Source organism: Podarcis gaigeae (genome assembly GCF_964106915.1).
Source record: "Podarcis gaigeae genome assembly, chromosome: 2".
In the NCBI taxonomy this organism is placed as follows: Eukaryota; Metazoa; Chordata; class Lepidosauria; order Squamata; family Lacertidae; genus Podarcis; species Podarcis gaigeae.
In genome coordinates this window covers 124,022,011-124,044,863 of record NC_139679.1, presented here as the reverse complement: position 1 = coordinate 124,044,863, position 22,853 = coordinate 124,022,011, and the positions used below count along the sequence as shown (strand labels likewise).

The window sequence follows — 22,853 nt, the reverse complement described above, 5'->3', positions numbered from 1 at the left end:
TTTTTGCCCAAACAAAGGAAAGCCGAGCAAGACGTTTGGCACCAGCTTGGAGTCAGGAGTTGCCTGGAAGGAGACATCTGAACCGTCTTAGGGGCTCCAGTCTGGATTTGTGTAAGGTTTACGCCTTAGCCTTTTCTTCCCCCTTAGAGTCATGCAGGCAACTGCATGGTGTTGGGGGTTGGGCTTTTGGTGACTGTTTACTTACTTTCTGCTGGGATCGTTCCTGAAAGTTTTGGCAATGGTTTTTGAAATGCTGTTGATTTGTGCTTTTCGCATAAGGTCCATGGGCCAGATAAGGCCCGAAGGACTCGTGTATCCGGCCCGCGGCGACCACCACCACCCGCTGCCACCGCCCACTCTTACCAGCGCTGCGTCGCGCCATTGCCCACTTCCGGGTCGGAGGAGCACCGAAAATAGCTTGTGCACATGCGCACGTGTTATTTGCACATGCACAAGTGTTATTTCCGGTGCACATCCGGGGCGGAGGAGGCCCGTACATGTGTGCACAAGCTATTTCTGGTGCTCCTCCAACCCCAGAAGTGCGCCGGAGATAGGGTGCACGCACACATATGAGCACACACTCCCCCACCCTCTGGCCCGCCACACGATCAGCGCTGGAGACACCGGCCCAAGGCGCGGTAAGTTTGCTGACCCCTGGGCTAGGGAGTGTTCACCAAGGAGAAAGACGAAGGCCTGAAGAGGTGGACTGGGATTTGCTTGAAGCTGTTACCGTACTAGCTTGGGTTAAGAAATATCACATTAGTGGAATTGAGGGACAGGGCCATTTTACGGAGGTCCCCACAGCTTCGGAAATCCTTTCCCACTGAACTCTGCCAACCACCCAAATGTGCTGGTCTTCAAATGGACCTCAATCCAATATATATATATTTAAAATTAGTTTTCCAATTATCAAAGTGCCAATCAACTTCCAATTAATACATTTTAATTAAAGTGGCTCCCTGCGTGGTGGTTTGGGTGCATTTCCGATCTTATATCGCTGCGTTCCGTGACCTTCATTAATGTCAGTTAGATTTCAGTTATAATAACAATCCCTCAATCAACAGCTACATAATTAATTATTTCCATTCATGATGTTACATTATATAAATTTATAAAGCTTCAAGTGAGGAACTCAAACTATTATCTTTATTCTGCCACGCGTGTGAAAACTTATGTCCATGGAGATTCCTTCTCTCCATATATGATATTGTCTCTTTCACTTCTCAGATGTTGCTTTCTCCCATCGTGCCTTTGGGCAGAACTGAATATCGAAGCTTCTCAGAGGTCTTATCTCTCCATCCCTTGCTTCGATGTCTCGGAACAGGTGACAGCCTGCTAGAAACCATTATGTCTCACTGGTAAAACATGTCGCAGATCTTCGCCATTGCCCCCTCAGCCTTGGAAAAGGTGGACAGTTTTCGAACGTGCTGAAGATTTAATACAGTGGTACCTCTGGGTGCGAACGGGGTCCATTCCGGAGCCCTGTTCGCATCCTGAAGCGAATGCAAGCTGTGTCTGCGCGTGCACGTGACATCATTTTGAGCATCTGCGCATGCGCCAGTGGCGAAACCCAGAAGTAACGCACTCTGCTACTAACGGGACGTCACAGAGCACAACCTGAAAATGCTCAACTCGAAGTTACTTCAACCCGAAGTATGACTGTACTCCATTCCAAATCACAGAATCTCTGCAGCGTTCTTATCACAGCCGCCATATTCTTTTCCTTCCAGCAAGAGATTTGTGGCCCAATTAAATTTTATCTTAAGAGTACCTTCCGTCAGTAGAACACACAAATATAAGATTCCATGATTCCAATACGATTTTTATTTCCCCATGTGAGTTCGCTGGTGTGAGGTAAGGGTGTTCATGTGGCTGAATCTCGTTCCGCACACCAAGCATTTGTACGGCTTTTCTCCGGTATGGATCCGGTAGTGCCTCACGAGGCTCGCAGTAACGCTGAAGCTCTTTCCGCACTCGGAGCACCGATACGGCTTCTCGCCCGTGTGGATTCTCTGGTGTCTTGTGCGGGTTGTGCTCTCGGCGAAGCTCCTTCCGCACTCCAGGCACGTGTACGGCTTCTCCCCAGTGTGGATTCTCTGGTGCGACGTCAAGCTTATGTTCGTACTGAAGCTCTTGCCGCACTCGGAGCATTGGTAGGGCTTCTCGCCGGTGTGGGTCCTCTGGTGGGAGATCAGGTTCGTTCGTTGGCTGAAGCGCTTTCCGCACTCCGAGCACGTGTACGGCTTCTCCCCGGTGTGGATCCTGTAGTGCCTTCTCAGGCTTGTGCTCAGAGTGAAGCTCTTGCCGCACTCCGCACACACATATGGTTTCTCCGCCGTGTGGATCCTGTGGTGTCTCACTAGGCTTGTGCTCTCGGTGAAACTCTTTCCACACTCGGCACATCTATACAGTTTCTCCCCTGTGTGGATTCTCTGATGTGCTCTAACGCCCGCTTTGCCAGTTGCGCCATCTTCACGTAGCGGAATATTATTCCTTTTGCTTGCTTGGCAACGCTCTTCATGCACTCGGATTTCTGAGCAATCACAGCTCTGGAAATCAACAAGCTTCCTCTTTGTTTCAGTTTTCCTGCTCTGCTGCTCACACGCTTCTCTGTTTCCTCTCCCACCCCCTGGAGGAACAGAAAGGGAAAACTGGTAAGAAATGGATCTTTCAAATCAGGAAAGAAACCCTACTAACTGTGGTATTCATTAAACAGTAAGGTGTTGGTTTTCAAGAAGCTTTTACTGTTTAAAGTGGTACAATACTTCATGCTCCAGCACTGGGGGGGCGGAAAACAGGTAGGAGCAGGGCTGATGCGTGTCCCGGGGGTGTGGCATGCCACCCACGGGGCGTGGCGCATGTCCTGGGGGCGTGGTGTGCCGCCTGCGGGGTGTGGCGCCCAGCATGGGCAGGGAGGCAGCCGCGATGGCACCTCACCAGGATCACGCTGCCGGGGGCACTACGCTCCCCCCGCACTCCTCTTCCTCCGCCAGTGCTTGTAGTGTAAAGTGCAGGCAGGCCCTCACTCCGTACAGTGGTACCTTGGTTCTCAAATGCCTTGGTACTCAAACAACTTGGAACTCAAACACTGCAAACCCAGAAATAAGTGTTCCTGTTTGCGAACTTTTTTCGGAAGCCGAACGTGCTCCTTTTTGAGTGTTACGCTAAGGTCTGTCTGTTTTTGCTATTTATTTTGCGTTTTGGTTTTTGTGGCTCTTTTGTTTTTGGGACTGTGTGGAACCCAGTTCAGCTACTGATTGACTGATTGTGTGACTGCAATACATTGTTTATTGCTTTTATTTTATGGATCAATGGTCTTGTTAGATAGTAAAATTAAATTGCTGTTTTAGGGGTTGTTTTAAAAAGTCTGGAACAGATTAATCCATTTTGCATTACTTTCTATGGGAAAGCATGCCTTGGTTTTGGAATGCTTTGGTTTTGGAACAGACTTCCAGAACGGATTAAGTTTGAGAACCAAGGTACCACTGTATTAGCAACTAAGCTTACAGTCTAGGCCATAAGATGTGCAGAAGGCAAAGAGGGTTGCTTACTCAAGGAGACCAGATTCCCATAATTCTCCTCCATGACCTCCCTATGCAGACATTTTTGGTCTGGATCCAGCAGAGCCCACTCCTCCTCTGTGAAATGCACGGCCACCTCTTCAAATATCACCACACCCTGGAAGGAGAAAAGGAAGTACTGGAGTACTGTGTCCAGTTCTGGGCACCACAGTTCAAAAAGGATACTGACAAACTGGAACGGGTCCAGAGGAGGGCAACCAAAATGGTCAAAGGCCTGGAAACGATGCCTTATGAGGAACGGCTAAGGGAGCTGGGCATGTTTAGCCTGGAGAAGAGGAGGTTAAGGGGTGATATGATAGCCATGTTCAAATATATAAAAGGATGTCACATAGAGGAGGGAGAAAGGTTGTTTTCTGCTGCTCCAGAGAAGCGGACACGGAGCAATGGTTCCAAACTACAAGAAAGAAGATTCCACCTAAACATTAGGATGAACTTCCTGACAGTAAGAGCTGTTCGACAGTGGAATTTGCTGCCAAGGAGTGTGGTGGAGTCTCCTTCTTTGGAGGTCTTTAAGCAGAGGCTTGACAACCATATGTCAGGAGTGCTCTGATGGTGTGTCCTGCTTGGCAGGGGGTTGGACTCGATGGCCCTTGTGGTCTCTTCCAACTCTGTGATTCTATGAAAATATTTTCTTCCCATGGGCAATGTTAAGAATCCAGCAATGAAGTTAAAAAAGGTGGAGGTACCTAAAATTTCCCCTGTAAGATCTAAGGTGCATTCAAAAAACTTCCAAGTAGACAGTCTCTGAAAGCAGCACAAAGGATGCCCAGCCTTTGCTGCCACCCCCCTCGGCCAATCTCTGCCATCGGTCAGGGGTTATTTGGCTGTGATTCCTGCATTGCATGGGTTTGGACTTTCTATGAATGTGTCCCTGAAAGCAATTCTTCTCGTACCTGATCCATGGACTGCACATCAACTGCTTCAGCTCTATCCCAAAGAAGGGAAGAACCAGAATGAGGCTCCAATACCATTTCACCACCTGAGAGGAAGAATAAAAAGCAGACAGGTTCTGCAGACATCTGATCCCGTTAGCTACCTGGGCTCATTCAAGAAGTTGCCAGGAAGTTGATAAGGCTCATTACTGAGTTATTTGAAGTTTGACAGCTTGCTCCCCCTCCCAGGCTGAGAGAAAGATGGGGAAAAGTGGAAACTTATTGGGACAGTGTGACTTTTGTAGCTGTAAAACAATGGAGATTTTCTGAAACAGCAATGGGACACCAGCCCTACCCAAGGCATGCAGGAGAACAACAACAATTGACAAAAGATACACATAATAAATTACGAGGATGGTAAGAAATATTACAGGCACACAGGAAGGAGGGAGTTTGAATGCTTCATCTGTAGGTGCAGAAATTATTCAATGCGTCAGAACGAATGGAAGTCGTTAAAACTGCAGGTGCGATATAAGGGGTTGGTACGCTGTGGTCTAAACCACAGAGCCTAGGACTTGCCGATCAGAAGGTCGGCGGTTCGAATCCCCGCCTCGGGGTGAGCTCCCGTTGCTCGGTCCCTGCTCCTGCCAACCTAGCAGTTCGAAAGCATGTCAAAGTGCAAGTAGATAAATAGGTACCGCTCCGGCGGGAAGGTAAACGGCGTTTCCGTGCGCTGCTCTGGTTCTCCAGAAGCAGCTTAGTCATGCTGGCCACATGACCCGGAAGCTGCCTGCAGACAAATGACCTGGAAGCTGTACGCCGGCTCCCTCGGCCAATAAAGCGAGATGAGTGCCGCCACCCCAGAGTCAGTCATGACTGGACCTAATGGTCAGGGGTCCCTTTACCTTTACCTGGAATGGAGCGTGAATGAAATTTATAAGGCTTTGGAACACAGACAGAAAGGGAAACTTCAAACCATTAATTCTAGCATGCAGAGGGCCACCTAAATTGTATAATTTGGCATCTCAATGATTGGTATTTTTAATTGTATTATAATTTGGCATTGTTATAATGAGGCTGTTATTGGATTGGATTGTTGTAAATGAGAACTAGTAAAAATTATTATCAAAAAAACAACAAATGTGTGCTACATGAAGAGGTGCTCTCATTTATCCATCCCAAATGTCTATCACAAGCTGGAAAAAGGGGAGGACCCGGCAGTGGCTAGCACCATCAAGGGACAGATCAGGCCGAAATTGATCCCTATTAATCCTTACCTGGGGGGTCTACAGAAACATTGTAAAATTAAGGAATGTTAGAAGGATGCTGGAATGAAGTTATATGGTTTTAGCTGTAATGTTATAAAGGATTAAGTAAAAATGGATTGTCAACAGGTCAGAATGTAAAGTTACAATATATTAAGATAAATTAGTAAGAAAAAAAAAGATGGAAAGGATTTGCTGAAATAACTAATTGAATTAGAAGACAAAAAAGGGAGGTGTGAGGAGGTCAAGGAAATAAGCAAATGAAAGATAAGACATGGAAAGATGGACTTGTTTTTAACTGTTTTTATTTTTTCTGTATTATGTATTTTTTGCTTTTCTTTTTCTTTTCTTTATTTCTGTAATTTTTTGAAACTCCAATAAATATTATTTTATAAAAAAAAAATAATCCTTACCTGGGGGGGAGGCGTCTCCATCACCCTCTTCCACAACCCACGTGAGCCACGGCCTCTGTGTGGGATACAGGGGAGCCTTCTTGGTCTTGGGGACCAGTTTGGACTCTCCCACCTCCTAAAACAGCAGGTGGAAAAAGGGAAAGAGGAGTTAGGCAAAGAATGTGAGGTTTGCAAAGGGACGAGAAAGAAACTTTTACAAGTGCTGGGTATTTCAAGATTGCACCGGTGTCTCGTTACATAAGACACGGATAACCTTTAAGTTCTCAGCAGCGTCAGATAAACTGACTCTTGAGCCACAGCTCTAAAGGCTACTGGAGCAAAGTCCACCTGCAATGTGAGACTAGCCAAAGACCCGCCAATGCAGTCCTGAATTAGCGCCACCTACCCCTGCTATAAGCTAAACGTGTTTAATGGCACATCGCCTGGAGAGGGAGAAGAGAAAGCAGTAGTTTTCACCAAATTTGTTGTGTTTTGATAAGAAAAATAGAAACTAAGCAGAGAATTAAGGCACAAGGGAACAAGTAAGTTGACTAGTGACCTTTCGCAAGTGGTCAGGACTTAGCAAGACACAAAACATACATTAATGCCTAGGAGATATTATTACACATCCAAAGTAAATAAATATCAGCTCTACTCCCACTTGTGAAAGGAGGCTGATCTCCATCTGTCTTGCAGGCCCTGCGGAAAGATGTCAAGTCCTGCAGGGCCCTAGTCTCTTGGGACTGAGCGTTCCACCAGATCGGGGCCACGGCTGAAAAAGCCCTGGCTCTGGTTGTGGCCAGCCTAACCTCCCTGTGGCCCGGGACCTCCAAGATGTTTTTGTTTGAAGACTGTAAGGTCCTCCGTGGGACATACCAGGAGAGGCAGTCCCGTAGGTACGAGGGTCCTTGGCTGTATAGGGCTTTAAAATGGGAAGGGAACATTTATTTCTCCCTCTCTCATAACACTAGAAGTCGTGGACACCCCAGGAAACTGAATGTTGGAAGATTCAGGACAGATGAAACGAAGGACTTTGTCATGCAGTATGAAGCTAAACTATGAAGGAGTCTCTCCATCCCCATCATTCAGCTGGGCATGTTGGAATATAATCTTCTTGCATGCATTTTCTAACTCTCTAAACTATTTGAATGAAAATACTCTCACCTGTTTCTCCTCTCCCTGCTTCTTCCCCTCCACCTGGCTCAGGAGGAAGCCTTCTGCCAGGGCCACCGCCTGGGAGCTGGTCTCCGCTCCGCACTCCCTGACCCAGTTCTCCATCTCCGGGGGGAGGACAGCCAGAAACTGCTCCAGGACCACCAGGTCCAGCATCTGGGCCTTGGTGAGCCTTCCCGGCTTCAGCCACTGGCGGCAAAGACTGTAGAGTCGGCTGCAAACCTCTCGGGGCCCCTCAGCCTCCTGGTAGCAGAATTCCCTGAACCGCTGGCGCCAAAGATCTGAGCTGGTATCTGCCTTATCCAGGATCTTCTGCACAGTCCCTTCCCAGCATCTCCCACTGCATCCAGCCTGCATGGGGTGAGGGTCTTTTTCTGCTTGCTCCCCTGCCCGGCTGGACACTTCCATTGTGGAACTGAAGGAGAGGCAATGTCTCAGTTCCACAAGGGCATTTCCTGCTGCCAATCTGAGCTTCTCCTACAGGAAAGAAAACAAACCCCCCAAGAATCAAGGAAGGCCACTGACCAGGTGATTTTGCACCATTCCCTTCCCATTTACCTATCACTCTCTTCTCACCACAGGGACACGGGTGGCGCTGTGGTGTAAACCACTGAGCCTAGAGCTTGCCGATCGGAAGGTCGGCGGTTCGAATCCCCATGACCTCCCGTTGCTCAGTCCCAGCTCCTGCCAACCTAGCAGTTTGAAAGCACGTCAAAGTGCAAGTAGATAAATAGGTACCGCTCTGGCGGGAAAGTAAACGGCATTTCTGTGCGCTGCTCTGGTTCGCCAGAAGCGGCTTAGTCATGCTGGCCACATGACCCGGAAGCTGTCTGCGGACAAACGCTGGCTCCCTCGGCCAATAGAGCGAGATGAGCGCCACAACCCAGAGTCGTCCGCGACTGGACCTAATGGTCAGGGGTACCTTTACCTCTTCTCACCAGGTGTGTTTTCTTCAGTGTATACGTATATATTAAAAATATTCATCCATATGAGGAACGCTTTGTAACTCGGAAGCTGACTCAGTGCGCTAAGAACCCTCAATGAGTGCAATAACTGTATTTCCCTCCCTTCGCTCTGCATTTGATTCCTGCCACTGACTTAGGGACAGAGGAAGCTGCCTTCTACTGAGTCAGACCATTGCACCATCTGGCTCAGTAATGCCTACACTGGCTGGCAGCAACAGCTCTTCAGGGTTCCAGGGGATATTCCCGGCCTTGCCTGGGGAATGAACCCGGACTGGAACCTTCTCCTGCATGCAAAGCAGGTGCTGTAGACACTGAGCTGCAACTTGACACAACAGGCCTTCCCATCAACCCTTTCTGGCCACAGATGCCGGGAGAAAGAGAACTCGGATCTGTGTGCCCAGAGAGGTCACTTCTCTCGGTGCCGCTAATGCCACAGTTGGACTTCACTCCCAGAGGCGCACTCGAGACAGATGGATGCTTGAACGTTTCCGAGCACAATTAAAAATGTTGGTGCTGACCTTTAAAGCCCTAAACGGCCTCGGCCCAGGATACCTGAAGGAGCATCTCCACCCCCATCACTCTGCCTGGACACTGAGCAAGAAGTCCAGCAAGAAGTGAGGTTGCAGGGAACCAGGCAGAGGGCCTTCTTGGTGGTGGCGCCTGCCCTGTGGAACACCCTCCTGTCAAGGAAATAAACAACTATCTGACTTTTAGAAGACATCTAAAGGCAACCCTGTTTAGGGAAGTTTTCAATGTTTGATGCTCTATCATGTTTTTAATATTTTGTTGGGAGCTGCCCAGAGTGGCTGGGGAAACCCGGCCAGATGGGCAGGGTATGAATAATAATTTTTATCATCATCATCACCATCTCTTCATTCTAAGGTCCTGGGGCAGGTTACAACATTAAAGCACAATATTGAGAACAGTTTTAAAGCCAGGTCCCTGAGATCTGACCAGACCAGACTGTGTCAAAACGCACGCAGGGTCCAGGAACTCTGTGCATTCCCAGAGGAGCCACAGAATGACGGGGAATTGCGTTCCCTAGGAAACCAACACCTGGGGAGTGGAGTTTGGATGGTGGTGGGATCCTCCTGCCCTCTCCACACTCCCCCCCCCCCCCGCTCTCTGGGAGCATCAAGAGCCTTTCAGGGGCTTCTGTGGGCCAACTGCATGCAAAACCCCAGAACCATAAAATAAAAAATATTTAAATACCAGTTACACGGGGAGGGGAGGACAAACTGCTAGCTCCTGACCACGACAGTCCTCCCGCCTCCCCCCCCCCCCGACTGGCAGCGGCTCTCCCCCTGCCCCGCACATAGCTGGGCCTTTGCTCAGTCTTGCCCCCCTCCCCAAACTTTTAGCAGGAAGGGAATCCTGGGAACCTTATTGCGTTCTGTGCATCCGTGGCTCGCCCCCACGCCAAATGCATGAATGCAATTGCATGCGTGCACCCCCCACCCCCCCCCCCACATCACATCTCCTTACCTCTCTGCAAAAACCTCCTCCCTCCACCGTCCCAAAACTGGAGGAGGAAGTGGCTCCCCGACCCGCAGACAGGGGCCTTTCTAGGAATGCAAAACTAGCCAGTCTCTCTCTGTCTCTCTGCATTATTGTTTTTTTAAAGGCCGCCAGGAGTCGCCGTGGGGATTGGCGAGGTTTCGAGGAAGGTGGGGCTTTGCATTGCATTGCAACCCTCCCTCTTCAAGACAGGCTGCCTGCTCCACAGGGTTGTTGTTTTCGCCTTTACGCACCGTTATGCTCCCGGAAGCCGCGCAGAGGGGGAAATGTGGGTGCAAACGGCCTTCAATGCTCCTGTGCTTGGAGTGCTGCTCCATTTGGGAACATGGACTCCCACCCCCCAAAATCCAGAAGGGGGTCACAGAAAAACAAGCAAAATTTCTGGGTTGCTAGAGCCCGACTTCTCATGCACGGGAAGCCCCTAACTCACTGAGGGTTTGAGACACATCGGCCACCCTCACCTGGTTTAGCCGGCCCATTTCCTAAGATGTGGCTGCTTCTGGCCGTTTCTAGGAGCCGAAGGTGCGAGCCAGTGGAGCCAACTCCTGGGGAGGTTCCGTCCCCCCCCCCCGTGAAATATTTGAGGGGGCCAGCCCTCCCCCCAAGCTGATGGGCTTTGCCATTCAAATGGTGTGCACCATATCATGTGATCAGTTGTGGGGGGGTTCACGTAAGTCTCTCCCCCCCCCATATTTTATTCAAGTTGACATCCCTGGTGAGAGCTGAGTGGGGGACCAGAAGGGCCATGATGTGCCCCTCGCCCATCAGGTGTCAAGGAAAAAAACAAAAGATCTGACTTTTAGAAGACACCCCAGTCTGTTGGGGTGGGTACAAATTTTATCACCATCATGATCATATTTTGGTTGCCCTTTTGTGAAGCTTTTCCAAATCTCCTCTGCTCCATGGAAGGCGAGGTCAACTCGTTTCATGTCTCATCCACCCCACCCAATAACAATACAGTAATAATAATAATAATTTTTACCGCGCCCATCTGGCTGGGTTTCCCTACCCACTCTGGGAGGCTTCCAAAGGTAAAGGCACAGGTAAAGGTAAAGGGACCCCTGACCATTAGGTCCAGTCGTGGCCGACTCTGGGGTTGCAGCGTTCATCTCGCTTTATTGGCCGAGGGAGACGGCGTACAGCTTCTGGGTCATGTGGCCAGCATGACTAAGCCACTTCTGGCGAAACCAAAGCAGCACACGGAAATTCCGTTTAGCTTCCCGCCGGAGCAGTACCTATTTATCTACTTGCACTTTGACGTGCTTTCAAATGGCTAGGTTGGCAGGAGTGGGACTAGAAAACGGGAGCTCATCCCATTGCGGGGATTCGAACTGCCGACCTTCCAATCGGCAAGCCCTAGGCTCAGTGGTTTAGTGGCTCCCCACAGACTATTTAAAACACGATAAAACATCAAACATTAAAAACTTCCCTAAACAGGACTGCCTTCAGATGTCTTCCGAAAGTCAGATAGTTGCTTATCTCCTTGACATCTGATGGGAGGGTGTTCCACAGGGCAGGCACCACTACCGAGAAGGCCCTCTGCCTGGTTCCATGTAACTTTGCTTCTTGCAGTGAGGGAACTGCCAGAAGGCCCTCAGCACTGGACACTCAGCACTGCTGAGTGATGGGGGTGGAGATGCTCCTTCAGGTATTCTGGGCTGAGGCCGTTTAGGGCTTTAAAGGTCAGCACCAAGACTTTGAATTGTGATCAGAAACCTACTGGGAGCCAAACTAGGTCTTTCAGGACCGGTGTTATATGGTCTCGGTGTCCGCTCCCAGTCACCAGTCTAGCTCCCACATTCTGGATTAGTTGTAGTTTCCAAGTCACCTTCAAAGGTGGAGCGCATTGCAGTAGTCCAAACATGTGTCTCCCTTATCGGTCTCTACAGCCACAGCAAGCGCTGTGACCTTTGAATAGCTCGACTTCATTCCCAAAGGCATACTCCTTCATTGTCTCCCAAGACAGACGGATGCCGACCCGTAATAAACATGTTAGTCTTTGAATTGCCACAGGACTCTTTGTTGTTTAAAGATGTATGAAGGTGATCTAGCCCGCAGTGAGGGATAACTGAGCACATTGGGCAGAGGCCATGCCCAACTACCTTCAGCCTTTGTTACCAAAGTCACTTTAAAAATGAAGACAGAGCCCAGAGAGGAATTCTGATTAACACTGTACTGAGTCAAACTGAGCAAAAACAGCATATAATTTGAGCAGAAAGGAACAAGGGAAGTTTTGTCTCTTTTAGTTCAGGCCTCGTACATAGGAGGAAGACATTCAACTAAACACAGAAAGGGAAAACTGTCTCAGACTATACAGCCAGTGTCTCTGACTTGATATAAGATACAGCAGAATTGTAGCTAGGGTCAGAAAATGAATGTCACTCTTGATATCTATAATTAATTAATGCATATGACTCATACAAAAAAATTAATAACTACACAACCAATCAGAGAATGTGTTACCTCAGTGAAGATCGTGCAATACTATCTGGTCTCTAAGCAGCAGCACTACCCCTCTTAGCTAATGTACTAACATTAGGAGAATTAACATTTCTCCCTCTCCTTCTGATTAAAGGCTACTTGTAAGTATTCATCTATCCCTCTGGTGGCTTGGCTAGAATATTTACTAGGAGGACAGATTTATTTGATAAAATGGACTGGGGGGGGAAAGCCTAACAAAACAAAAGTCATTCAGGTTTTCTACTTTTTCACCAAGCTTAGGTTTCTCCCCTTTATGGATTCTCTCTTAAAACCAGAGAAGCTCCACTCTGCTTGTAAGACGTTGCCTCCGTGTGAATCACCGGAGAGGAAAGTCACCCTCATATCTTTCTCATGTGCCTTCCGCACCCCAAAGATGTCTCTATCCTTCTCAGGATGCCCTCCCTTTGTGCACTCTCTGATGTCTAATAAGGTTTATCTTCTGGCTGAAACTCTTCCCGCACTCTGGGCATTCGTAGGGTTTCTCCCCTGTGTGGATTCTCTGATGGTAAGTGAAGTTGGTGAGTTGGCTGAAGCCCTTCCCGCACTCGGCACATTTGTACGGCTTCTCTCCGGTGTGGATTCTCTGATGGGCACTAAGGCTTGAGCCGTCGCTGAACCTCTTCCCACACTCCGAGCACCGATATGGTTTCTCCCCTGTATGTACCCTCCGATGCCTCGCAAGGTTTATCTTCTGGCTGAAGGTCTTCTCGCACTCAGAGCACTCGTACGGTTTCTCCCCTGTGTGGATTCTCCAATGTTCGTTAAGGTTTGAGCAATGGCTGAAGCTTTTCCCGCACTCGGGGCATTGGTATGGTTTCCCTCTAGAGTGAAGTCTCTGGTGGTAAGCAAAGCTGGTGGTCTGGCTGAAGCTCTTCCCACACTCGGAGCATTTGTAGGGTTTCTCCCCCGTGTGGATTCTCTGGTGGTCATTGAGGCTTGAGCTGTGGCTGAAGCTTTTTCCACACTCGGGGCATTTGTAGGGTTTCTCTTTTGCGTGCGCTCTTTGATGCCTGGTGAGATTTATCTTCTGACGGAAGCTATTCCCGCATTCGGAGCATGTGTACGGTTTCTCCCCCGTGTGGATTCTCTGATGTATTTTCAGGGTTGTGCTCTGACTGAAGCTCTTCCCACACGCCGAGCACTCATGGGGTTTATCCCTTGTGTGCACTCTCTGATGTCGCGTAAGGTTCATCTTCTGGCTGAAGCTCTTCCCGCACTCAGAGCATTTAAACGGCTTCTCTCCCGTGTGGATCCGTTGGTGCCGAGTCAGGTTTGTGCTCCGGTTGAAGCTCTTCCCACACTCCGAGCATATCAAGAGCGTCTCCTCTTCATGGATCACCTGACCTGTGCTAAAGATAGACGGCTTTGAACACAGAGTCTTTCCTTTTTCTCTTTTGTGATATACTTGTGGGAGTGGGATTTCTTGGGAACAGACAGAATTCATCTTCCCTGGCTGTTCTGATCCAGCTTTCCTTTTCCCTTCCCTTTCCTGCCCACCATCTGCAGGAATAAAGAAAGATAATTAGAGATAATCAGAGACTCAGATTGTCAAGTAGCTATCGGGCAATTTACATTACAGCTGTCTTTTTGTAAGAAGAAGAAGAAGAAGAGAAGAAGAGTTTGGATTTGATATCCCGCCTTTCACTCCCTTTTAAGGAGTCTCAAAGCGGCTCACATTCTCCTTTCCCTTCCTCCCCCACAACAAACACTCTGTGAGGTGAGTGGGGCTGAGAGACTTCACAGAAGTGTGACTAGCCCATGGTCACCCAGCAGCTGCATGTGGAGGAGCGGAGACGCGAACCCGGTTCCCCAGGATTACGAGACTACCGCTCTTAACCACTACACCACACTGGCTCAAGGTGTTTCAGATTTTGCGTTTTGTGCCTCAAAATCATGGGTAGGCAAACTAAGGCCCGGGGTCCGGATCTGGCCCAATCGCCTTCTAAATCCGGCCAGCAGACAGTCCGAGAATCAGCATGTTTTTACATGAGTAGAATGCATCCTTTTCTTTAAAAATGCATCTCTGGGTTATTTGTGGGGCACAGGAATTTGTTATTTTTTCCAAAATATAGTCCGGCCACCCACAAGGTCTGAGGGACAGTGGACCAGCCCCATGCTGAAAAAGTTTGCTGATCCCTGCTCAAGATACTTCTGACGAGGTGATCAATAGTAAGTAATAATGAAAAACTGCAAGGAAAGGGCCAAAACTGTCATGACTAATTTCTTTCAGGGCAGTTACAGATAGGTAGCCGTGTTGGTCTGCCATAGTCAAAACAAAAAAAATTCCTTCCAGTAGCACCTTAAAGACCAACTAAGTCAGTTCTTGGTATGAGCTTTTGTGTGCATGCAGACTTCTTCAGGTATCTGAAGAAGTGTGCATGCACACGAAAGCTCATACCAAGAACTGACTTAGTTGGTCTTTAAGGTGCTACTGGAAGGAATTATTATTATTATTATTATTATTATTATTGTTCTTTCAGGGCAGAAGCTGGAAAGTGCTAGAAAGTGCTGGAAGATTCTGGAAGCTTCCAGCAGGTTTATTTCTGATACAAATATTGTTTTGACTGAGCCAGGAGAGATAAATTCCTGCGCTCAGCGAGCTGCCCCCCCCCTCTCTCTTTGCTTGTCCACTGTTGTAACAAAGGTTTTTTTTGCCTCAGTAAAGTTTTCCCTTTTACTGTGGATCTTCTGACTCTGCGTGGTTCTTTTTGTTTACTGCAAGACACCTTGCAGTTCTTCCAGATTGAGAGAGGAGCATGCAACGATGCCTCGCTGTTAAAAAAGATTGTTTTAAAGCAACTCACAGAAATTAGGTGGGTCCTAAAAACACAAGGGACGCGGGTGGCGCTGTGGGTTAAACCACAGAGCCTAGGACTTGCTGATCAGAAGGTCGACGGTTCAAATCCCTGCGACGGGGTGAGCTCCCGTTGCTCGGTCCCTGCTCCTGCCAACCTAGCAGTTTGAAAGCACGTCAAAGTGCAAGTAGATAAATAGGTACCACTCCGGCGGGAAGGTAAACGGCGTTTCCGTGCGCTGCTCTGGTTCACCAGAAGTGTTTTAGTCATGCTGGCCACATGACCCGGAAGCTGTACGCTGGCTCCCTCAGCCAATAAAGCGAGGTGTGTGCCGCAACCCCAGAGTCGGCCACAACTGGACCTAATGGTCAGGGGTCCCCTTTACCTTTTAAAAACACACACACCTCTAGTGTCAAAATCCAAGGCAAAGAGGCCTTCTCTGGGAGCTGTATAATGAAGCTCCCACCTTTGTGCGCAAGAAATCCCACAGCTTAGGGGGCCACACCACCTTCGAGTGTGGAGGAACTACCAAGTGGTCCCCTCTGGTGGTCTCAGCACCCAAGAGGGTCTTTAGGGAAGGACGTGGTCTCTCCTGTATTTGCAACCTGAATTGTTTAGGGCAGGCATGTCCAACAGGTAGATCATGATCTACCGGTAGATCACTGGATGCCTGTGGTAGATCACCAGTAGATCAGTGGCTCCCCCCAACTTTGGCTCCCCTAAAAAGCTCAACGTTTTAGTCCTGTACCCCCCAAAAACTGTGCTTTCCCACTTTCGTAAAAAAAGTTCAACAAGCATGACCTGAACCCCTAAAGAAGGGATAGATCACTGCAAGTTTTTAACTCTGTGAGTAGATCACAGTCTCTTGGGAGTTGGTCAACCCTGGTTTAGGGCTTATAAACACTAACACGAGGACATTCAACTAGACCCAGAAAAGAACTGGTCACGAATACAGCTGTTTTGAAACAGGGGTTATATGAGCTCTGCAGGTAGGGTAAAGGACCCCTGGACGGTTAAGTCCAGTCAAAGGCGACTAGGGGGTTGCAGCACTCCTCTTGGTTTCAAGCTGAGGGAGCCGGCGTTTGTCCACCGTCAGCTTTCCGGGTCATGTGGCCAGCATGACTAAACCGCTTCTGGCGCAACAGGGCGCCGTGACGGAAACCAGAGTGCACGGAAATGCTGTTTAGCTTCCCGCCACAGTGGTACCTATTTATCTACTTGCACTTTGATGTGCTTTCAAACTGCTAGGTTGGCAGGAGCTGGGACAGAGCAACGGGAGCTCACTCCATCGTGGATTTGAACCAGCCTTCTGATCAGCAAGCCCAGGAGGCTCAGTGGTTTAGACCGCAGCACCACCCGCTCCCCTAAGATCTGCGGGTAACCCCAGCCAGTAATCTGGCTGTTGCATTTGGGGCCCAGTGAAGTCTTTGAGTCATCTTCATTGCATTGCAATAATCCAATTGGGAAGTAATGGGGTACTGTGGTCAGCTGCGCAAGTATCTTAATTTAAAATAAAAATCGAGCATGCTGCTGTTGTTCTGCTCAAACAGTGCAATGAATGAAGCAGGAAAAGAGTGGCTGAAATTCCTCCTTTCTGTGTCTGTCTGCCAGGGGAGAGCAGCAAGCCTTACACAGAGAGTTCAGATTCCCATAATTCTCCTCCATGACTTCCCTGTGCAGAGCTCTCTGGACCGGATCCAGCAGAGCCCACTCCTCCTCCGTGAAAAACACAGCCACCTCCTCAAAGGTCACCAGGCCCTGAAAGACAAAGGAAACAGGTTGTCCTACTGGATAACACAATAATTCAGGGGGGAAAGACAGTAAAAGGTGGAGGAGAGGTTCTCCTGTAGGATCTGGAGGTTGGTCAGGGGTAGTCAAAAGTCTTCTGAACAGGCAGTTTTCAAGAGCGTAAGAACGTGCTGGATCAGGCCAATGGCTCATAAAGCCCAGCATCCTGTTCTCACAGTGGCCAACTAGGTGCCTCAAACAGTGGGGTAGGAGAGCTGAAAACAATGCCAAACTATTTCACATCTAGCAACCTATGTGCCCTTTTGGTTTCAGATGGGTAAAGGTAAAGGGACCCCTGACCTTTAGGTCCAGTCGTGGCAGACTCTGGGGTTGTGGCGCTCATGTCACTTTATTGGCCGAGGGAGCCGGCAGACAGCTCCCAGGTCATGACTAAGCCACTTCTGGCGAACCAGAGCAGCACACGGAAATGCCGTTTACCTTTGCTGGAGTGGTACCTATTTATCTACTTGCACTTTGACGTGCTTTCGAACTGCTAGGTTGGCAGGAGCTGGGACCGAGCAATAGGAGTTCACCCCGTCACGGGGATTCGAACCGCCAACCTTCTGATCGGCAAGTCCTAGGCTCTGTGGTTTAACCCACAGCGCCACCCGCGATGGGTAGATGAGTCTAAAAAGCCCAGGACACAAATTTTCATGGCCCTCCAGCGGCTATGGTGGCGCATTGTCCAGAGGTAATGCATTCAGCGTTAACTCTGGGAGAGTGTACTCGATTCCGACCCAACTTAGCTTCCTGGCATATATTGTGCTCATGTCTATGCGCAGTACCTGGGAACGCAACCTCAGCATAAGCGGGGCAGTCACCTGTAAATGGAATTAAACAAACAAATCTCTGCAATGATGACCTGATCCGGTGGAGAGTGTGCCACTTCCATTTTCACTCGGGCAGAAAGAGAATGAAGTCCTTTTTCCATCCAAACACCTGGGGAAGAGAAAGGATGTGAGGATGCAGCCCTTGTCCTTTTCTTCTAGAAAATACATAAATTTGGCACTTCAGTTTGTGGGCTGAAGTAAAATCTGTCTCCACGTTTGCTTTGGGCCTAGTTCAAGATGGCTGCTTTAGATTTCGGGCCTCACGCCTCCAGGCCTCTGGAATCAGTAGCTAGCCAAAATCAGGCCCCCAGCATCATGGGGCCGGATCCAAAATGCTGATCCTACTTAGAGGAAGGAAATGAACGCATCCGAGTTGAGCCACATTCACAATATACATTGAGAGTGGCATTACACCACTTTAAATAGCTTCCCGCAAAGGGTTCTGGGAACTGTAGCTGAAGGGTGCTGTGAGTTGTTAGGATGCCCTCACGGCACTACAATTCCCGGAGTACCCTGTGTAGACGGATGGAATGGTAAACCACTCTGGGAACTGTAGCTCCGTGATGGGAAGGGGGAGTCTCTGAACCAATCTCAGCACCGTACTGCACTACAGTTCTCATAATTCTTTGAGGGAAGCCATGACTGTGCAAAGTGGTATCATAGCACTTTAAATGTTAGGATGTGAATGTGCCCTTAGACGGGTCCATGAACTTCAATGGGTCTACTCTGTGTAGGATTAGCACCCAATACAAGTCCATGGTGTCGAGGTTCTGCATCCTGAAGACTATTTTGTTGTGCTTTAAGAAGGGTTTCCCTGAGGAGTGACCCTCCTGGTCATTTATGGACATTAACTGTAAGCCTGTAAGAACAGTTTTAATTGTTCTCAATAGTTTTTGTGTATTTAATTTCACCTTCTACATGGCTCTGATGGCCTCAGGTTGGGAAGCGGTTTATTAACTTTTAAAATAAAATATGTGAACCCAAAGTCCCCAAAAAATAAGAGGGGGGGGGGGGAGACTGATTTCGATCCATGAAATGAAATGCTACATGCATTTTTTTAAAAAAACCTTTTATTCATTTTCAATTTATGAGATTTATATAACCGAAAGAGCATTTTTCAAAATTACTGTTTATCAAATTTGTATAACACCCTTCATCCGTAGATATTGGAGGGGGGTGGTTTGCAGCATTAAAAAAATAGGACAAAACCACAAAATACAGAGAGAATAATAGAATCGTAGGGATGGAAAAGACTGCAAAGGTCATCTAGCCAAGCCCCCAGACGTGCAGCCACCTCACCTAACTCCCTCCCCAATCCCAACCCTCTGGCCAACTTGAAATATGTCCCCTTGATTCTTACCTCCATCAACCTTCTGCTGGGTTGCCCCTAACACTGACCTCAGTCCAGTGTCCGATGGGGTTTCTTCTACCCCAGAGAAATCTGCCATGGCTGGTATGGCTGAAGTTTTCTCCACCTGAAATGGAACCCCAGGCAGAGAAGATGCAGGTGAGGAGCTTTGCTTCTAAGATTCCTTGAATCCCTGGAGATTTCTAAATCTTTGTGGTTGTCTGTCCGTCTCTGAGCCCAATTCCAAGTGCCGGCTTGGGACCTATAAAGTGTGGGGACCCCAATCTCTCCCAGAACGCCTCCCCCTATACCAGACCCTTCGATCACCTGCCATTTGCAACCACCAAGATTTAACCCTCTCATCTGCTTCTCCTCTCCCTGCTTCTTCCCCTCCACCTGGCTCAGGATGAGACCTTCCACCAGGGCCACAGCCTGCGAACTGGTCTCGGCTCTGCACTCCCTGACCCAGTTCTCCATCTCCGGGGGGAGGACAGCCAGGAACTGCTCCAGGACCACCAGGTCCAGCATTTGGGCCTTCGTGTGCCTTTCTGGCTTCAGCCACAGACGGTAAAAGTGATGGAGGCGGCTGCAGACCTCTCTGGGACCCTCGGCTTCCCGGTAGCAAAACTCCTTGAAGTGCAGGCGTTGAGCATCCAGGTGGGCATTTTTCCCACCTAGGGTCTTCTGCCCTGTTTTCTCCCACAACGCCCCACTGCTTCCAGCCTGGCTGGCCCGAGGGTCCTTTCCTGCTGCCTCATTGCCCGGGGAGATTCCTGGCACCTCCATTTTCTCTCAGTGCTCAGAAAGGTCCCTCAAATACCTTCATGCACGAAAGGTTCCTTTCATTCCCAAGGCAAGGAGGATTCAAGGGGGTTACTGGCTGGCTTTACAAGGCGGTCTGTTCCAAACAGCTTTCTCTGGGAAATTCTTCACAGGCGAAAGACAATCGGCTTCAGCTTCTACCTGAAAGGGGGGGAAAGTTCTTAACCAGACGTATCACTGTAATCATAATCATAATTTATTTATACTGCACCCATCTGGCTGGGTTTCCCCAGCCACTCTGGGTGGCTCCCAACAGAATATTAAAAATGGAATAAAAATCAAACATTAATAACTTCCCTAAAGAGGGCTGCCTTCAGATGTCTTCTAAAAGTCAGATACAGTGGTACCTCGGGTTAAGAACTTAATTCGTTCTGGAGGTCTATTCTTAACCTGAAACTGTTCTTAACCTGAGGTACCACGTTAGCTAATGGGGCCTCCCGCTGCTGCTGCCACCGCCACACAATTTCTGTTCTCATCCTGAAGCAAAGTTCTTAACCCGAGGTACTATTTCTGGGTTAGCGGAGTCTGTAACCTGAAGCGTATGTAACCTGTAGCATCTGTAACCCGAGGTACCACTGTAGTTGTTTATTTCCTTGACATCTGACAGGAGGGCGTTCCACAGGGCAGGCGCCACCACCAAGAAGGCCCTCTGCCTGTGTCCTCCTCAGTCAGAAATATTCCCTTCGTTGTTATTGTCTGATGTAGCTGTTAATAGCCAAAATTTGACAAGAACGGCAAGAAATGAACACAAGAGGATTCCTGAGCCGGATCAGACCAAAGGGGTCTAATTTAATCCAGCATTCTCTTCTCACAGAGTCCAACCAAAGGGAAGATCTTAGGCAGGATTTGAGCAGCAAACCTGAAAGAACTAAATGGGGAATCAGGAAAGGTTGGAGTGAAGGCCGCTATGGCTAAAGTAATGGTTTAAGAAGAGAACAGTATATACAACTAGAAAATAACGAAACAGAGCAAGTCAAAGGATACGTCAATTTAAGACAAAGAACAGGGAAGAATAAAACAATCGGGGGAGTCCTTTGCAAAAACTCAGATCATGACGAAAAGAAAAACACACACACTTCATTAGACTTGAAAGCTGAAGTGTCCAATGCATGCATATAATCTATTTATCAGTCATTAATTTATTTCAGCAGCAAGGCCCACATTGCTGCAGGAAGCAAACTGCAGAGAACAATGGAGAGAACTCGAAGAGGCTGTTGTGTATTGAGTCAAAGGATTTTATATCTGTATTATTATTGTCTGTATTTGCATTAGGGTAAAGTAACTGCCTTTTGGTTCCAGAGGGTACAGCTACTATTGGTTCATTTAAGCTGCTGTATTTGGATCCTCTGTCTTATTGGTTGCCTCCAAAAGGCAGGACTGTGATTGCCTGATATTGTTCCCTCCAAAATGTATCCTTTCTAGCTAGTTCCCTGTCCCTATAAATGTAGCTCTCCCCTCCTCAAGTCTCAGTCTTGTTGCTTTAATAAAGAAGTGTTACTAGAGAGCTGTCTCCAGCATATTATGTCAAGAGAGCTGAAATCACAAACCCCACGTCACAACAACTGGCGACGAGGATAGGATCCGGAATGCTGAGGAGCGGTTAAACGCAGCCCTGCCTCAGAGTCCGGATTGTAGCTAAGAACAAGACTCACTGGCTAGCTGAGAAGACGACCCTGCCCACAGGACAATGGAGAGTCCAAGGGTATTGGAGCCCTTCCAGCCATCAGAGCCCCACACGTGAGAAGACTACGTCGAACGCTTCGAGTTCTTCGCAGTGGCTCAAGGGATCACCGATGCCAGCAAAAGAAGGGCCACATTCCTGAGCTACTGTGGGCCTGAGACCTTCAAGCTGGCCAAGGCATTGCTTGCCCCAGCGAAGCTAAGTGAGACATCTCTCAAAGATATTCTTGGCTGCCTAACAAGCCATTTAGCGCCTACTGAGACCAAGATGGCCCAGCGGATGGAGTTTCATAAGAGGCAGCAGCGTGCTGGGGAGTCTGTATCTGCATTTCTAGCTGAACTGCGGAAGCTCGCTCAGCACTGCGACTTCCAAGACCCGGAAGAGACTCTCCTGGATCGGTTTGTCGGTGGTCTGACCAGCAAGAAAGCCAGAAGATGCATCGTGGCTAAAGAAGAGGTTACCCTTGCTTCAGCCTTGAAGGAGGCCACCACCACGGAGAATTATGAAAGAGAGGAGCTTGATGCCAGTCGCAGGGCCCCTAAGCCACAGATAGAGGTTGCGCATGCCATGGACGAGCTAGAGGCTACTCCGAGCCAGAGCCCAGTCCGTGGGGTCGAGTCAGTGCGTCAGGCCTGCACAGTGCACAAAGATCACCGAGGCAGGTGCCTTGGTTGTGGCGGAAACCATGAGCGGAAGAGTTGTCGTTTCCGGGATGCTATGTGCCGGACGTGCGGAAAGACAGGTCACATCGCCAGGGTCTGTAGATCGGCAGCGTTGGGAGCGACAGGAGCACCTAGACTGGAGCATCGCAGATCGCCCACAGCAAACCATGTTCTAAAGGACTGCCACTACGTAACGGAGATCAACGGGAGGGTCGTGCAGTTTCCAGCGCAAGGCAAGGCACACGTCAAGGTGAAGATTGAGGGTCAGCTGTGCGACATGGAGGTGGACTCCGGATCTGGATTCACTATCGTGTCGGACCAGACCGCGAGGACATTCTTCCCCAGGGGTAAGTTGCCTCCTCTGGAGCCCTTCCCGGCAACTTTGCAGTCATACTCAGCGGGCCGCATCCATGTCATGGGAATGTGTGCCGTGAGAGTACGGTTCCGGGACAAACAGGCGGTACTCAAACTGGTGATTGCGAAGGGCAGTCGCCCCAGTCTCCTGTGCACTGATTGGTTCCCCGCCCTGGGACTGAGTATATCAGGGCTTAATTCAATCCAAACCTGCCCTGAGATGAGCGAGGCATTATGCAAAGAATTTGCTGATCTCTTTAATGGAAAACTGGGTTGTTATAAAGGACCCCCAGTTGACTTCAAATTGGACCCTGGGGTGGCCCCAA

The 22,853-nt window shown here is 48.9% G+C and overlaps 4 protein-coding genes across 6 annotated transcripts in view; all 4 read right to left on the bottom strand.

The window, feature by feature from the left end:
- LOC310837659 (uncharacterized protein) overlaps nt 1-22,853 on the bottom strand; it is a 179,472-nt gene that overhangs the window by 17,244 nt on the left and 139,375 nt on the right. The gene's annotated exons all lie outside the window — the stretch shown is intronic.
- LOC310837834 (uncharacterized protein) overlaps nt 1-22,853 on the bottom strand; it is a 299,721-nt gene that overhangs the window by 138,126 nt on the left and 138,742 nt on the right. The window lies entirely within an intron of this gene.
- On the bottom strand, nt 927-9,871 carry LOC310838370 (zinc finger protein 213-like). 2 transcript variants are annotated; one of them, XR_014560947.1, is made up of 7 exons: nt 9,734-9,871; nt 7,341-7,760; nt 6,132-6,246; nt 4,475-4,560; nt 3,552-3,678; nt 1,666-2,629; nt 927-1,482 (listed from the first exon to the last, which is right to left on the bottom strand). XR_014560947.1 is itself a non-coding variant. In XM_083725584.1 (6 exons), the coding sequence occupies exons 1-6, from the start codon at nt 9,854-9,856 to the stop codon at nt 1,824-1,826; spliced, it is 1,746 nt and encodes a 581-aa protein (XP_083581710.1). In that variant the 5' UTR covers nt 9,857-9,871; the 3' UTR covers nt 927-1,823. The 2 variants fall into 2 exon arrangements, 1 of the variants encoding a protein (XP_083581710.1); XM_083725584.1 differs by having other exon boundaries at nt 927-2,629; nt 6,132-6,243; nt 7,269-7,760.
- Nucleotides 12,320-19,138, bottom strand: LOC310837721 (uncharacterized protein). Of its 2 annotated transcripts, none has more exons than XM_083724740.1 (4): nt 19,059-19,138; nt 17,693-17,769; nt 16,674-16,800; nt 12,320-13,747 (listed from the first exon to the last, which is right to left on the bottom strand). In XM_083724740.1, the coding sequence occupies exons 2-4, from the start codon at nt 17,759-17,761 to the stop codon at nt 12,636-12,638; spliced, it is 1,308 nt and encodes a 435-aa protein (XP_083580866.1). In that variant the 5' UTR covers nt 17,762-17,769; nt 19,059-19,138; the 3' UTR covers nt 12,320-12,635. The 2 variants fall into 2 exon arrangements, with proteins under 2 accessions (XP_083580866.1, XP_083580865.1); XM_083724739.1 differs by having other exon boundaries at nt 19,021-19,132.